This window comes from Micropterus dolomieu, linkage group LG11, assembly GCF_021292245.1.
Source record: "Micropterus dolomieu isolate WLL.071019.BEF.003 ecotype Adirondacks linkage group LG11, ASM2129224v1, whole genome shotgun sequence".
Lineage (NCBI taxonomy): Eukaryota > Metazoa > Chordata > Actinopteri > Centrarchiformes > Centrarchidae > Micropterus > Micropterus dolomieu.
In genome coordinates this window covers 12,132,100-12,145,541 of record NC_060160.1, presented here as the reverse complement: position 1 = coordinate 12,145,541, position 13,442 = coordinate 12,132,100, and the positions used below count along the sequence as shown (strand labels likewise).

General features: G+C 41.9%; 1 protein-coding gene across 9 annotated transcripts in view; it reads right to left on the bottom strand.

Moving 5' to 3' along the window:
- cdin1 (CDAN1 interacting nuclease 1) overlaps window positions 1–13,442 on the bottom strand; it is a 57,857-nt gene that overhangs the window by 4,739 nt on the left and 39,676 nt on the right. Inside the window, exon 12 of one of the 9 annotated variants that reach the window (XM_046063364.1) lies at window positions 6,579–7,803. The exons of 5 other annotated variants lie outside the window; for them this stretch is intronic. In XM_046063364.1, the coding sequence (XP_045919320.1) occupies window positions 7,797–7,803 (7 nt within the window). In that variant the 3' untranslated portion in view covers window positions 6,579–7,796. Of the gene's footprint in view, window positions 1–6,578; window positions 7,804–7,827; window positions 7,939–7,992; window positions 8,355–11,229; window positions 11,352–13,442 lie in introns of those variants that run through there. 3 more of the 9 variants (XM_046063358.1, XM_046063360.1, XM_046063359.1) reach the window with 3 other exon arrangements.

Here is a 13,442-nt window from a genome sequence, read left to right as displayed (position 1 = left end):
GATAAGGTCGCTTAGGTATTTTTCTTTGATCAACATCCAGGAAACTTGTGCAGAATCAAACAAAAAAAAAGCCTTCAAGGAGATTAAGATAGTTCTGACAGGGTGATACACACTCGATCACATTACAATGGCAGAGAAATAACAATAATCTGTGAAGTAACAAAGCTCTACACCAAGGCTTCCGTATCCTGTCATTGGAAGCCTTTGACACATACCAAAGCACACAGAGTTCAACACAAAGTCTGAGACCTAAACACACTGCATCTGGTGGTTAATGTTAGTCTATCCAACAGTGTCCAGCTGTTTGATCCACATTGACTTTGAAAGCCAGAGCAACTTTGCCTCAGTTGGCAAGCACTGCAGTTCTTAAAAGCTATAAATAATGACTTTCCAAGCAACTGAGAAGTCAAGTTCAGACTATTTAAATATACGGTGTATTTTCTCTCATTACTCCTATCTTTAGTTCTTTCCCTCTCATCATTTTACTGCTATTGTGTCTTGTAGACCCTGTCGCTACTGTACTGTACTACCTGAGGGTCTGCCGAAAGGTACAGAAACAATTAAAATGGAGGAGTTCTTCACCAGGAATGTGAAATGTTGTTTTACTACTTCTCCTCACAAAGGCAATAAATCATTTTTCAAGCTATTTATTATGCCCCAAAGAGCCACCGGTGGCCCCTCTCCGCCTCATATAGATCATGCCTATTCTTTGAACATTAGCTGCCATGCATAAAGACATGACACAGTTGAACTCTGAACGGAGAGCACCACTGCCCCCACATGCAAGACCAGATTCAGGGGGCTGACAGTGCTCGGGTCCCAGACACTCTATCCTCAGACAGTTAACAATGTTGTTGGGGCCTCTGGAGACTCAGACAGGAAGCTTGCCAAAGGGCCACGGAGAGCAACAGAAGTTCAACCCCCAGGTAAAGTGCATAAAACCATGAACCTGTGATCAATCGTTTCATATTAAAATACAGACTCAACACCCTATGGTGTCATTTTAATAATAATTATGGGAATCTTTTGTATCATTATAATTTGTGAGCTTATTATAAATATCTACACGGATTAACTTTCAACTTTGACAAGGTATTTGAACCACATATATTATAAATGTGAGTGCAAGAATCAGTTGTCGTGACATTGCCAGCTGTATGTGTGTAGTGTACTGTGTTTACTGGGCCTTGAGGCAGTGCATGTTCTACATACAGTACCTGTATCGAGACAGACACATGCGCAAAATAATGTGTGACTATACATGCACACACCCTCCCTCCAAGAGGCCCTTGCAGCAGTACATGCTTCTGCACCCATCCGCGCATTCTACATTTTACAGTGCGTGATTTACGGTGCTGTATCTATGAGCAAACAGGCCAAAGCTAACAGCCCTGGAGAAAGCCCACAGATGCATACTGAAAGTTCACCATAATGTCACACACATAGCTCAGCCTCTCAGCGCTGCACATGCCCCGAAACTCTCATCGTTTCCATGGTCCACCGCTGCACAAGGCCGCCAACTCTTAATATGGAAATGTTATGGAAACAAAACCTAAACATTTACATTAGATGACTTTTGGGTTATGCTCTTCCTTTTATTCAGCCGCCGTGCTGTATGTATTTCCTATGCTCTGGATGGGGAGGTGAGGCTGAAAAGGGGAGAAAAGGGAGACTGGTCTGCACAGAGTGGAGAGAGGCAACCTTCTGGAAAGGTTAAAACTGTACATCAACAGATAAGGCAGCGGTGTACGATACATCATGTCCCGGGTCTGTCAGGGGAGGCTGAGCACAAATTGAAACAAGCAAAATTATAAACACAGGGGAGCCATGTCACCAAGGCCTTTCCATACAGTAAAGAAAATAAATGGACTTTGAATCCTAGTCAGAATTAATACAAGTCAATACTACAGGGACCTTGAGGTAAAAATCTGAGACTGGGAATACAAACAATAACACTGAGGGAAAAGGGAACAGTCAGGCAGCCAAGACTGAGACTGATTGCTAGAGTATGAGATTCTTAACAAAAAGTTCCAAGCAGCATCCAGGCAATATGAAGAGCTATTATAAATATACAGTATATGACACCCTATATTCTACTATACAGTCCCTCTGACCTTTGTGTTATAGCGCCTGAGGAAGCGAATGGAAGTTCAGTTTGAATTTGTAGGCAAATTATGGTTTATTATGTGGGTTGGCTCATCTTAACTTAGTGTGTGCTTATTACACACACACCACCTCTAAGTCAGAGTCAGCCATCTTCCAATAAACACCTAAATATGTAACGAGTTGGTGAAATTGTTTGTGAAATGTAGCTAATTTCAGCAAAGGGGCCACTTGACGAGCCTGGGCGTCTATTGCAGCTGCCAGCCATGCTTTTCGTTAGTGTTAATGAGCGGGTGGTGGTCGCAGGAGCCAAGCAGCTTACTGCAGCAGCTTAATGAGAGCAAAGGCACTCAGGAACAAAAAAACAAAATAAAAAAAACCCTGAATGGAGAAGAGGGATTGTTATTAGTGTCTGACTGCGCACACACAGCGAGTCATGCACAGACACATAGCTGAGCACTGAATTAAATCTCTGCATCTTAAATGCACAAGCCATACATACACAGAGCACTTGCAAAAACCTGAACTGAAAAAGCTAATAAAATTTACAATAAAATACAAACTGTAGCCTTCAAAGAGTGTACAAGCTTTCTTTATTTTATTCATGCCCTTCACATTTTCTAAGAAGTCTGAGGTTGCTGAAGATCAGACCCCCCCCCCCCGACAACAACAACAAAAAAAATTCTACCAAACACACAGATAGAGGCTAATTTGATCTGCCACATTTGGTGAGAAAAAGCTTTACTAAAACTGGGGGCCGAGCACTTCTGCCAACACATTACGCGACATGATGAATTAGCAATAAAATCAAGATGAATTTACGCTAGACTTTAAAACACTGTCACTTCATTTTATGTACATACGCACAGACCCGTTTTCAAATAAAAGCCCCAGCAATGATTTAGACAGCAGAAGCCTCTACCTGAGGGTGAACTCTTTGTCTCTGAGGTCTCTCCACAAAGACGTCTTTGTTTTCAGCATCCATACATCAGGTCACAAGGTATGCTCGCTGAAGCAATGCCAAACATTAGATTTAGTCAGTCTTTTCTCTTCAGCCTGAAATGCAGGTATGGAACCTGCTCAACTTCTTTTAAGACAGAAAACATTGGGGTGAGAAGTATATAGGAATAAAAGTGTCTGTGTTGGAGACTGAGAAACTATGTATTATTAGCAATAGATCGAAAAATAAAATGTGTGTATTAGTGACAAATGGCCTGTTCTTTTATGGTCAGTCCATGCTATAAGCAGTTGCCTATAGGAGTTTATTTACAGGCTCAGATAATGGTTCTGAGATGTGTTTGTATGTGTGTAATTTTAGAGAGGGGCAGCAACCCAGCGCCTGCATGCCAGGTGATATGGCCCTGCAGCTGATCTTTGTACATCCAGCTTGTGTATTTTAATGGCCTCGCAGTAGCTGTTTGTAGCAAGTGAGCCCGCCTGATGATGAAGACGCCCTGATAACCTCTGCGCACACGAATTGGATATTTAAAAGCTGACTCTGCCCGGAGGGGCATCCACGAACAGGGAGGTAAATAATCCCTTGCTACAAACTATACATCCACCTGTCCATACATAACAGAGTTGAATGGAAGAGTTAACCTCCCACAGGTTATTAACATAACTAGAGCTAAGAATAGAACCCTCTTTTCCCTCTCCACCCCCCTCCCCTTGCTGCTAAGGTATGTAAAACACAAATACAAACACACGATCGTATGTTAAATGAGTTGCCCAAACCTACACAAGCATTGTAATTAAGGTGGAGTAGACGGCAATAAAAAAATAAAACATCTTCCTCCAGGTGTAATTCTCCCAGACATTTTTATGTTTTCTGTTGAAGGGGTATAGAAATGGAATGTGAGATGTGTTTCATCTTTGTCACTGTTGGAGGCAGAGGGAGTGTTTTATGTGTATTTATTGTTTGTGTAATGTAGTGTTAGGTTTAACATAGAGGTGTGGAGGTGAAATGTGTGGGTATGGAGGGTGTGGGAGGTCAGGTCGAGTCAGTGTGTTGTGAGTTGCATGTTGCACTAGGAGCTAATTTACACTCACTGATGCAAGACACCAATACCAAAACAGAGTCTAGAGGAGTCCAGTGATTTATTTGGTAACTGTAGAAACCACTGTAACCTCTATGGCAGGACATGCCCTCAGCTCCTGTGACCCACCAACAAAATTAGCCAACGCTCAGCATCATCTACATTTAGCTCAGGGATAAAATGATACACTTTACAATAAGAAATACCATTTCTAATATTTGATGATATAATGGTTCTCTCTCTCTCTCTCTATACAGTATATATATATATATATATATATATATATGTATATAAATAAATTACACAAGGAAAGCTGAAATAGGTAACCCATTGGTGCCTATGGTCCACCGATGAAAGAAGAGCAATATTTATATATATATAATTCACTTTTATCACTAATCACTATTATATTAATTCACTGTAAAAATGCTATATAAGTTGCTGCTGATGCAAACTGAACATTTCCTACTGCTGCAGCTTCACATAAAATAGGCGAAAAACAAGTTAACTTTTATTATGAAGTTGTCATAGGAAATGCAATGCGTTTGTCAGTGAGATTAACACTGACCGCTGTCGTTCATAAAAAATGTGAATACAAATACGTCAACGGTCATTTTTGTAATTTTTTGACAGTGGATCAGCTTTGAAATACTGCAGAGAGTAATAGAACAAGAAGGAGAAGCCACAGTGACCTGTTTGATGAAGAGCTGCAGGCAAACCTCCAACTTCTCAGCGAGATAACCAACTCCTTTCACTGTGCCTTGTTGTTCGCTGACTCATGGCATGTGCATCATAAAACCAGATCACGGATGCTCACAGAATGTTGGAAAAAGGCCAATTAATGTCTGACTTCTTTATTAAAACAACAAAAAATTTCACCTTGTAGAATTAAACCACACAGATTTTAGTCCTAGTTAATCCAAATTAACTAGGACAAAAATTGTAAAGATTACAACTTTATGACAAATAACATTTAGTAATTTAAATTCAACACTGATATCTAGCCTTAAACCAGGAAGATGACTCAACCTACTGCTTTTTGACAATTGTTTTATGAAAACTAAATTTATGAAATTTAGTTAACATACACAATTGCGATGACTGACTTTACCTTGGTCGGTGATTTGGTTACAAAACTATAATAAGCATTTTAATGATACCAAAGAATCCTGCTGAATGAAGCTGAAAGACAAATAGTATACATTATTAATTCTAATTATTTTATTAATACCCTTTAACTCCTAACACCCTTAAGCTCCCCCAACTTCAGTCTACTCTGTGGTCTTTATCTCCCACTAACGAATCATCACTTTCTCTGACCTCAGTGTCCCTTACAACCTCCTATCACCTCAGCCACCTTCTCACATTAACCCAAATCTTATCACCTTACACCCCCCCCCACAACACACATTATATCAATCAGTTGATTGATAACCTGGCTAGCACATGATTATGTGAATGAACACATGAGCTAATAAGCATCAGCCTTATTTTGAGAGCACAATAGCAAGACACAGAAAATGCCTACACACAATGCCATTTGGTCCTGGTTAGGATCCGTTTGTACAATATCATGCTTCCCAAACATCCTCCAGCTGAAGGGAGGAGTCTTAATCAGTGTTTGGAACTCGTTAAGTCCCTTAACTGAGCATGTCGCCTACCACATTAGCAACACATATCTGAGGGACAAGTGTGTGTTGTGTGTGGTATGTGTGTGGTATGTGTGCTGGTCCCCTCTCAGATCTATGGCGTCACGGTCCAACGCGCTCTGACACACTCTGGTCTGCTTTGGATGTGGAGCGAAACCAAACAAGGTGTGGTCTGGCTTTGGCTTTGTCTGTTTAGTGTTCAGAAGTTGGTCCAAACAGCATTGAGTACACTGCATGCGACAAAACAACTTACCGACGACAGATCTATGACGACACCAGAACAGTCAAAAATGAAACTTAGGCTGGAGTTACGGAACAACTTATACTTCAGAGAAAAGCTTTCTTTCCTCTTTTACAATTGCTTTTAAAGTCAGCCTTTGTAATATGAATGTAATAATAAGAATGCTCTGTCTATGTCATTCTCTGGCTGTGTGAGGGTTAACATTCAGACAGTCAGAGCTCACCTGATCTTTTCTCACATATCGACTCCCCATTCTCTATAATGACCCTCTACATCATAAAAATGGCTTGATCTCTTCAGTTATGACACACTGAGTGGGTATTCATTAACGCTTGATGCTGATATTATTAAATTCTATTATGGCAATGGCTGCAAACGGCGTCTCCTATGCAAGTACTGTACTAAAACCATGAGCAGGCAATAATCTTGTCTGTGAGTCTGGATGTGTGTAAATACATTTTAAATGAACGCACTGCACAGGACTGAAATGACCTTCATTACATCTGATATGGAAAGTAAAAATAACAGAAGAAAAAATGTCTCTGAGGCTTTTACTGATTTTAGATAAGGCTTTTTAGTCTCCAAAGTCAAACAATGGCCACCGTGCTAATTTGGAGATCTGTCCAGAGAGTCCCTCTAGCCTTTGATGAGTCCCCATGTCTCTAAGTTCTGCATGGAGACAGGAAGCTCCCTGCGGTGGAAGGCACGCAGGCTTGGGGCTGGAAGCTTGTGCAGACGGAGAGGACCACAGCGTCAGGGGGATACATACTCCTTTAACCTGTTATTGTGAACTCCCAGCAGCTCTAGCCGATAATTGCCACCTGTCTCTGGGGAAACACAGTCAAAAGGCAGGCAGACGGACAGCCATTTTGTGTCTGCTGTTGCTCTTCGCCCCACGTAGCTCCGGTCCTAGTCCTGCCCTTAACCCTGGCGGCTAATGTGTTTTCAATTTAGGATGATCCCCCACTACAGGCACGGCCCTAATCAACAACAGTTTGTACTGTAACCCTATCTGCCCCTGTGAGGGCAGAGTCAGCCTAACCGGGCGCCTGCAAACCTGGTGTGTCCAGCAGAGGAACAGTGTTATACTGTATGTGTTTATATGTATGGATGATATCATGTTTATGTGTGAGGTCATAGGATGTGTGCCTGATACTTGGCTGTTTGTCTTCCACATCTTGTTATGCTATTGAAACAAACATATAAACATTCACATACACGCAATGCAACAGCAGTTCTCTCTCAAGCAAGTTACACATGATGCTGCAAGTTACCTTACAAACTAAACACAGACACATTATGAACGTATATAAAAACAATGAAAGTCAGTGCTCTATTTTTAAACATACATCATTATTATTTAACACTTAACGTAATGAAGGCAGAAAGAAATATGTACAATAACACTGTATACACATTGTATGGAAAATAATACATACAGTATATTTATTTGTTATGGTGATGTTTAATTTTAAGTCACATTTTAACAAAGTTGACACTTTGTATATTCTGTCACTCCTAATTGTTCCTGTTGTGACAAAATTGTTTGAATCTTTCCATCCGGTTCAGGAATAAATCTTTAAATTTTAAAGTCTGCTGCCACTTCAGGACTGGCTGAATCAAAAGTTAGGCATGGAAAGGCAGGTGTGAATGTTTGTTGTGTAAGGCCTCCTGGCCTCCGCATCCATGAGTAGAACCCTGCCCCAAAATTAGAGTGTGGGCTCTAATGTCTCCCTGGGAGAAAAAGAGGCCTGGCTTTCGTCCAAGTCAGCACCTTTGGAAGTGCAGTCGTGTTACCACCACTAAATCAACATGTCAGCGCCCAGCCCAGTGAACTTCTTTACCCAGACTCCACCGCTTACAGCTACCCCACACACCTAATGAATTGGTGTGAATGCCCATCTGTCTGCTACAATGAAAAGTAGAAAGGAGATATGAGGAGAAAGAGGGGAAAAAAGATTTATCTTTTTCAGCTGTTGCACAGAACATTTGAAGTCAGCCAATATGATTACCATCACCACAGACAGAAACAATGTATTAGTTCCATTACTCGACAGGAGAACTGCAGTGGCAAAACAGCCGAAGCAGGTTCAGGTATGCTAGCCATCAACCTTGGCCTCTGAGTCCAAAATGGAACTGTCCAAATTTGGGGGGTGAGTTTGGAGACGGATGCAGGTGAAGGGCAACAGAAAGCTGTGTGCTTACTCGGCAGTCTGTTTACATTCCTGAGGGTAATTTTAGCCCTTAGAGTGGAGCAGAGCGGGGGGCCGACATGTAGTCGGGGCTGGTCAGTGGCCGACAGGCTAGCCAGCACAGTGGCGGCACCTAGACATGTGGGTGGTACATAAAAACACACATGGACATAAACCTCCAGCATACAAATCACTGGAACTGTTATTTGTGTTTCTGCTAATCAATTATGTACCAAATTTAGTAATAGGAAGGAGCCACCTAGCATCTTCTACATAATATCAAAGGCTACTTTGTCTCTGAGTAGATACCTAAACAGAGACACAAGCTAACGAGGAGACCAAGTGGAAAACCCACAGAAGTGAGGGTGTAGTCTTGCTAACAGGCCCACCACAGAGCAACATTAGCTTTGGACAACACAGGATATCCCCAGTGTTTTCAATGATGATCTAGGGTGCAAATCTAATTTCAATGTAATTTTTTTAAATTTGCTATGCAAACAAAACAATAATCCTAGTTCAAGAATCGCTGAGGGCTTCGGTGCACGTGTTGGGATTTGTCTTTTTATTACTCCCAGCCGAGAGTGTCCCTTCAAAGGGCAAGGAAGCAAAATGTCTGTGTGTTCTCGCTGTGCTTGTGGGTCAGGGCACGCGTACGAGAGAAGGAGAGCGAGATAGAGAGAGAGAGAGGGGGAGGGAGAGAGAGAGACTCTGAGCTTATCGAAACTAATTAGGCGAGGGATCAGGATGGAAGTTAAATACTGGGCTACATGTAATGAAAGAAGCAGAGTGGGGGACATCTAGGGGTCAGGCCCACACCAAACAGTGGTCCTCAGGCAATCTGGTATTGATTTTCACTCGTTTGGGGATGAAGGTGGACAGAGGGGAGGGAGCCGTGTGGAGAGAGAGGGAGACGGAGAGAGGCAGTGGTGCAGAGTGTAAGGGTCTTGTGAGTTGTCAACTTGACAGTTTAACCCCTTTTGGAGGAGAACAAACAAACAGAGGGATCTCCTGGGCTGACAGTGTTGATCTGTCATAGCGATGACACTGCAAAGCCCCACACAAGGCGCATAGGGGAGAGGGGAATGAGAAGGAAAAGGAGGGAGGGTGGATTGATACCGATATGCAGAGGCACATTCCTTAAGCCTAAGAAGATAGGACTGTGCTCTGCTTACGATCTAGGGAGGCTGATCTAAGTATATCTACACCTTAAAAATTCAGAGAAGGAAACAATTCAACAACTAGACCACATTTTCACTGAAACTGTACAATTCTAGAACAAATACAGATACAATATGAAAACAGTATGTGTATGACATTTCTTATTAATAAGGTTCTGTAACTGTGGCGAACGACAAAGCACACACAAAAGAGGGCCAACCAGAGTTACATTTTAGTCTTTCCCCAAATCAAAAACTTTGGGTGAATCTGATAAAGCAGTATGGGTGACCATCCACAACCACACAGACACACAGATGTCAGCGCTCCTCTCTTGTCACTCAGTGTGTGAAGGCCGTCACCCCGAGCACCTTCCCTCTCATGTCCTTAAACACTTGAAGACCCCTTTTCACTTTTCCCCTCAGACTGCCTCATCGCTTTGTCACATTGCCAAAGGGGACTCCATTAGCCTGGCCATGCACAGAGCCCCCAGCTCTCACTTACACACACACACACACACACACACGCTGCTACGCACAGCTAAGGCTGTCCACATCAAATTAGAGTGGCCCCTATTGTCCCTATTACGGCCTGGGAATGCTCCATCATGACGGATGCTATGGGGTCCCTCACTTGTCAGGAGTTGTCAGACAGATAGGGAGTCTGGATACACACAGCTGACAGGTAATCTTAATGTCTTAAATTAGCCCAATTAGGCCTGTCATAAACAATTCGATAAGTGCTCGACCAACACAAACAGATAAACGCACGTACAAGGACACACACACACACACTCACACTCACACACCAAGGTCTGCAGGGTATTAATGAGAAGGGTAATGGGTATATCAGTGGATGGTTGACTTGTCTTTTGTTTCAAGGAGGGGTGCGTCCCCATCCCTTGCTCTCAGCTGTGCACTGCTGGCTACTACCTGGTCAGTTCAAATTGTACTATCTCCTTTCATTAGCCCATCGCTGGCTGAGAATCTGAAAGGCCGTGACAAAATTCATTTGAGACGAGTGGGAGCAGATTGCCTGAAGCAGGTGCTATAAGGGAGATAAAACAAAAGCAGCACCTCTGAGAAGCTCTGTGTGTGCATGTAGGTGTGTTTTTCCCAATCTGTCTGTGTGTGTGTGTGTGCGTGTGTGTGTGAGATAGGCTTGTCCCTGGTCTTCACATTCTGTTCTTTTCTAGCTATGGTAAATGGGTTATGACACAAAAGTGCGTTTGAAAAGAAAGAAAGGAAGAAAGAAAGAAAGAACAGGGACCAGAGAGGAGTCAGCCCAGCGCACACTTAGAGCGTTTACAAAGCTGTGGTGAAAGCTAAATATTGTTTCTAGGGTGACTAAACAGGCCAACACCTTCCTGTGCAGAGGATGTGCGATAGGTAACATTGTTTGATTTGGTCTCTCCTTTATAATATCTTATCGCAGAGCAACACCCATACTATATCCCCTGCTTTTGTCCTCTAACCGTTTCGTTAAATCCATCTATTTGCATTCACTATCAATTTCTATTCCTTGAGGTACGCAAGACACGTTTCAGGGAACCGTGAAGCACAAGCTAATGTTTAAAACAGAGATTCCACAGTTTGCAAACACAAGACCTGAGCAAAGTTAGCATCAATATTTGAATAAGAACTTCACATCAACACTGCCTTGATTTTATGTACAGAGGCCCTGAAATGCCCTACATTTAAAAACAATGCTGACACTTTCAATGTAGTGCTTATACACTAGTCTCTGGGCATTCAGGGCAATGTTGTACAAAGGTAAGAAAAAAATTAACAGAATACAATGAACACAGAAGAATTTAGTTAAAACCAAGGCAATATGCCAAATGGTGAAACCCCCAGGCAAATTTTCATTCAGACAAACTGGCACGAGGAGACAAACCAACTGCTATCAGCAAGATCTGTGACGGACATCAAACTCTACTTCTGATCTTTACCTCAAGTGACGGCTGGAATGCCATCTGAGGAGAAAAAAAAAGAAAGAACGAAAGAAAGAGAAAAGCCGTCACCGGGAAGTTGTAATAGGAAATTGCTCTTGGCAACTATTTGTTCAAGCACCAGATTTTTTTCATCTTTATGCCAACCCAGCGAGCCCCCATTGGAAAACAGGGCAGGTCCCCCTAATGAGTAATCTATTTCAAAGCAGTCGTGTCTGGGCATGACAGTTTACTGAGAGGCTTGAAGAACTGGTAATTACCAGTGTTACGGGGCAATTAATGCATATTACACTGCGGCACTCATGGCGGTGACTGTCAGCTCCCCAATAAAAATGAGCACTCTTCAGCTAAAGGGTGACATTAATTGGGCCCTTAATGACTATGCAGAGGAACCAAGCCAAATAGGAACAAAACAGGGGACTCGCTCTGACTCCAGCAGAGGGCTGGAAATTGGACTAAAAATGAGATTAATTGCTGTTTAGAAAAAAAAAAAAGACGGGAAAAAATGTGGTGAGGGGAAGGGGAGAAAGAGGTTGGAATTATAGGGTGCAGAGAGCAAGGGCTGCTCATACAAATGACAATTCAATTAATTATATTACACTGTATTTTCTATACCTTAAGGAGTGCAGACAGGCCTCAGGCCCATTTCGAGGGCTTTGTCTTGATATGTTGCTCAATGCATAAACAGCTACATGTACATTTCCCACAGCGTCATGGTGCATATGCTCAATATAATGAAAACATCTAAAATCTTTATTAAAGTGAAAAGAAACTTCCCCACATGACACAAAGAAGGCATATGTATATAGCTGTGATAAATGTGAAAGAGATCAGCTAGTTAGGTTTTCCATAATGTGCAATAGACAAAAATAATCTTAAGAAGCAAGTATTGAGAGTTTCTGGGTTATACACTTTCCTTAGAAGCCTAAGGCCTTAAGTATGTCTTTCCACTTAAAGCAGTCCATAAAAACATTAAGCAAAGCTTAAAAGTAAATCTGCCAAATTGCAGCCCTTCCACCCCCAGAAATGTTTGTTCAGAAGGAGATCAAGGATGTGGTGAAGACATGAAGTAATTCTGATTAATGTTGCTAAAGCTAGGCATGTACTGAACACCACCTGAATATGCAAGCTCCAAATCATAAAAATATCAGCATGCAAAACATGCCATCATTTGCATACATTTTTGATTTTGGATTTCCTTGCTATTTAAATATGCAGTTAGAAATAGTCCAGCACTGCCTCTTGCGCTGTCACGCTGCACACTCACACTGTCATTGGTCCTGATAGAACTCTTACGCTTCAAAGGGAGCTTTGCAATGGAGAGGAGAATGAGCAAATATTTGAATTGCAAAAACACATCATCTTGCGAGGGGAGAAAATTCAAGACAACTTTTTTGAGTTAAAGACACCCCAAACCCCCAGCAAGCTAACCCTCTGCACACAGTACAAAAAACGTCAACATATTCATAGCGTAAGCGCTCTCCTCGCTAATTTACCATATCCAAATTTGTGTAATGGGATATGACACATTTTACAGGGGATTGTGGAAAAAAAACTTTAATTTAAGGAGAGAACCATAAAATGTTTAAGCTGCCTCTGTATTTAACTGAAATCCACCACACAAATCCAGGTTCTCAGACAACCTGACATGGGTTTGATTACAGACTGAAGTGTAATTAGCTACTTAAGTCATACTCTAGTAGGTTGGAGTGAGCAATACCACCACCGTAGCTACAGTAGCAATTTCAGCATCTACAACTAAAGAGACCTTTAGTTTCTACAGGAATACCTCAACCCTCAGGATTCAGCTCAGCCAGTATACAGCCATTTACATGTATTCACTCCAGGAGAATCTCTGACAGCTTCCAACTTTCACAGAAGTTAGTGAAAAAAAGTGCAATAAATTATCTTCATGACAAATCAATAATATGACTCATGGCATATTTGAAAGTATGAGCTCCCCAATGTGATGCCAGGATAAATAGAACATTTAAGCCAAAAGTCTAGCCACGAAGGCCATTAACAACATTACCAGCAATAAATACCCATCTTCAGACATCTGAAAAAATACCCCTGCAAAGAGGGGAAACTGTGTTTATGATTGTACATTTATTT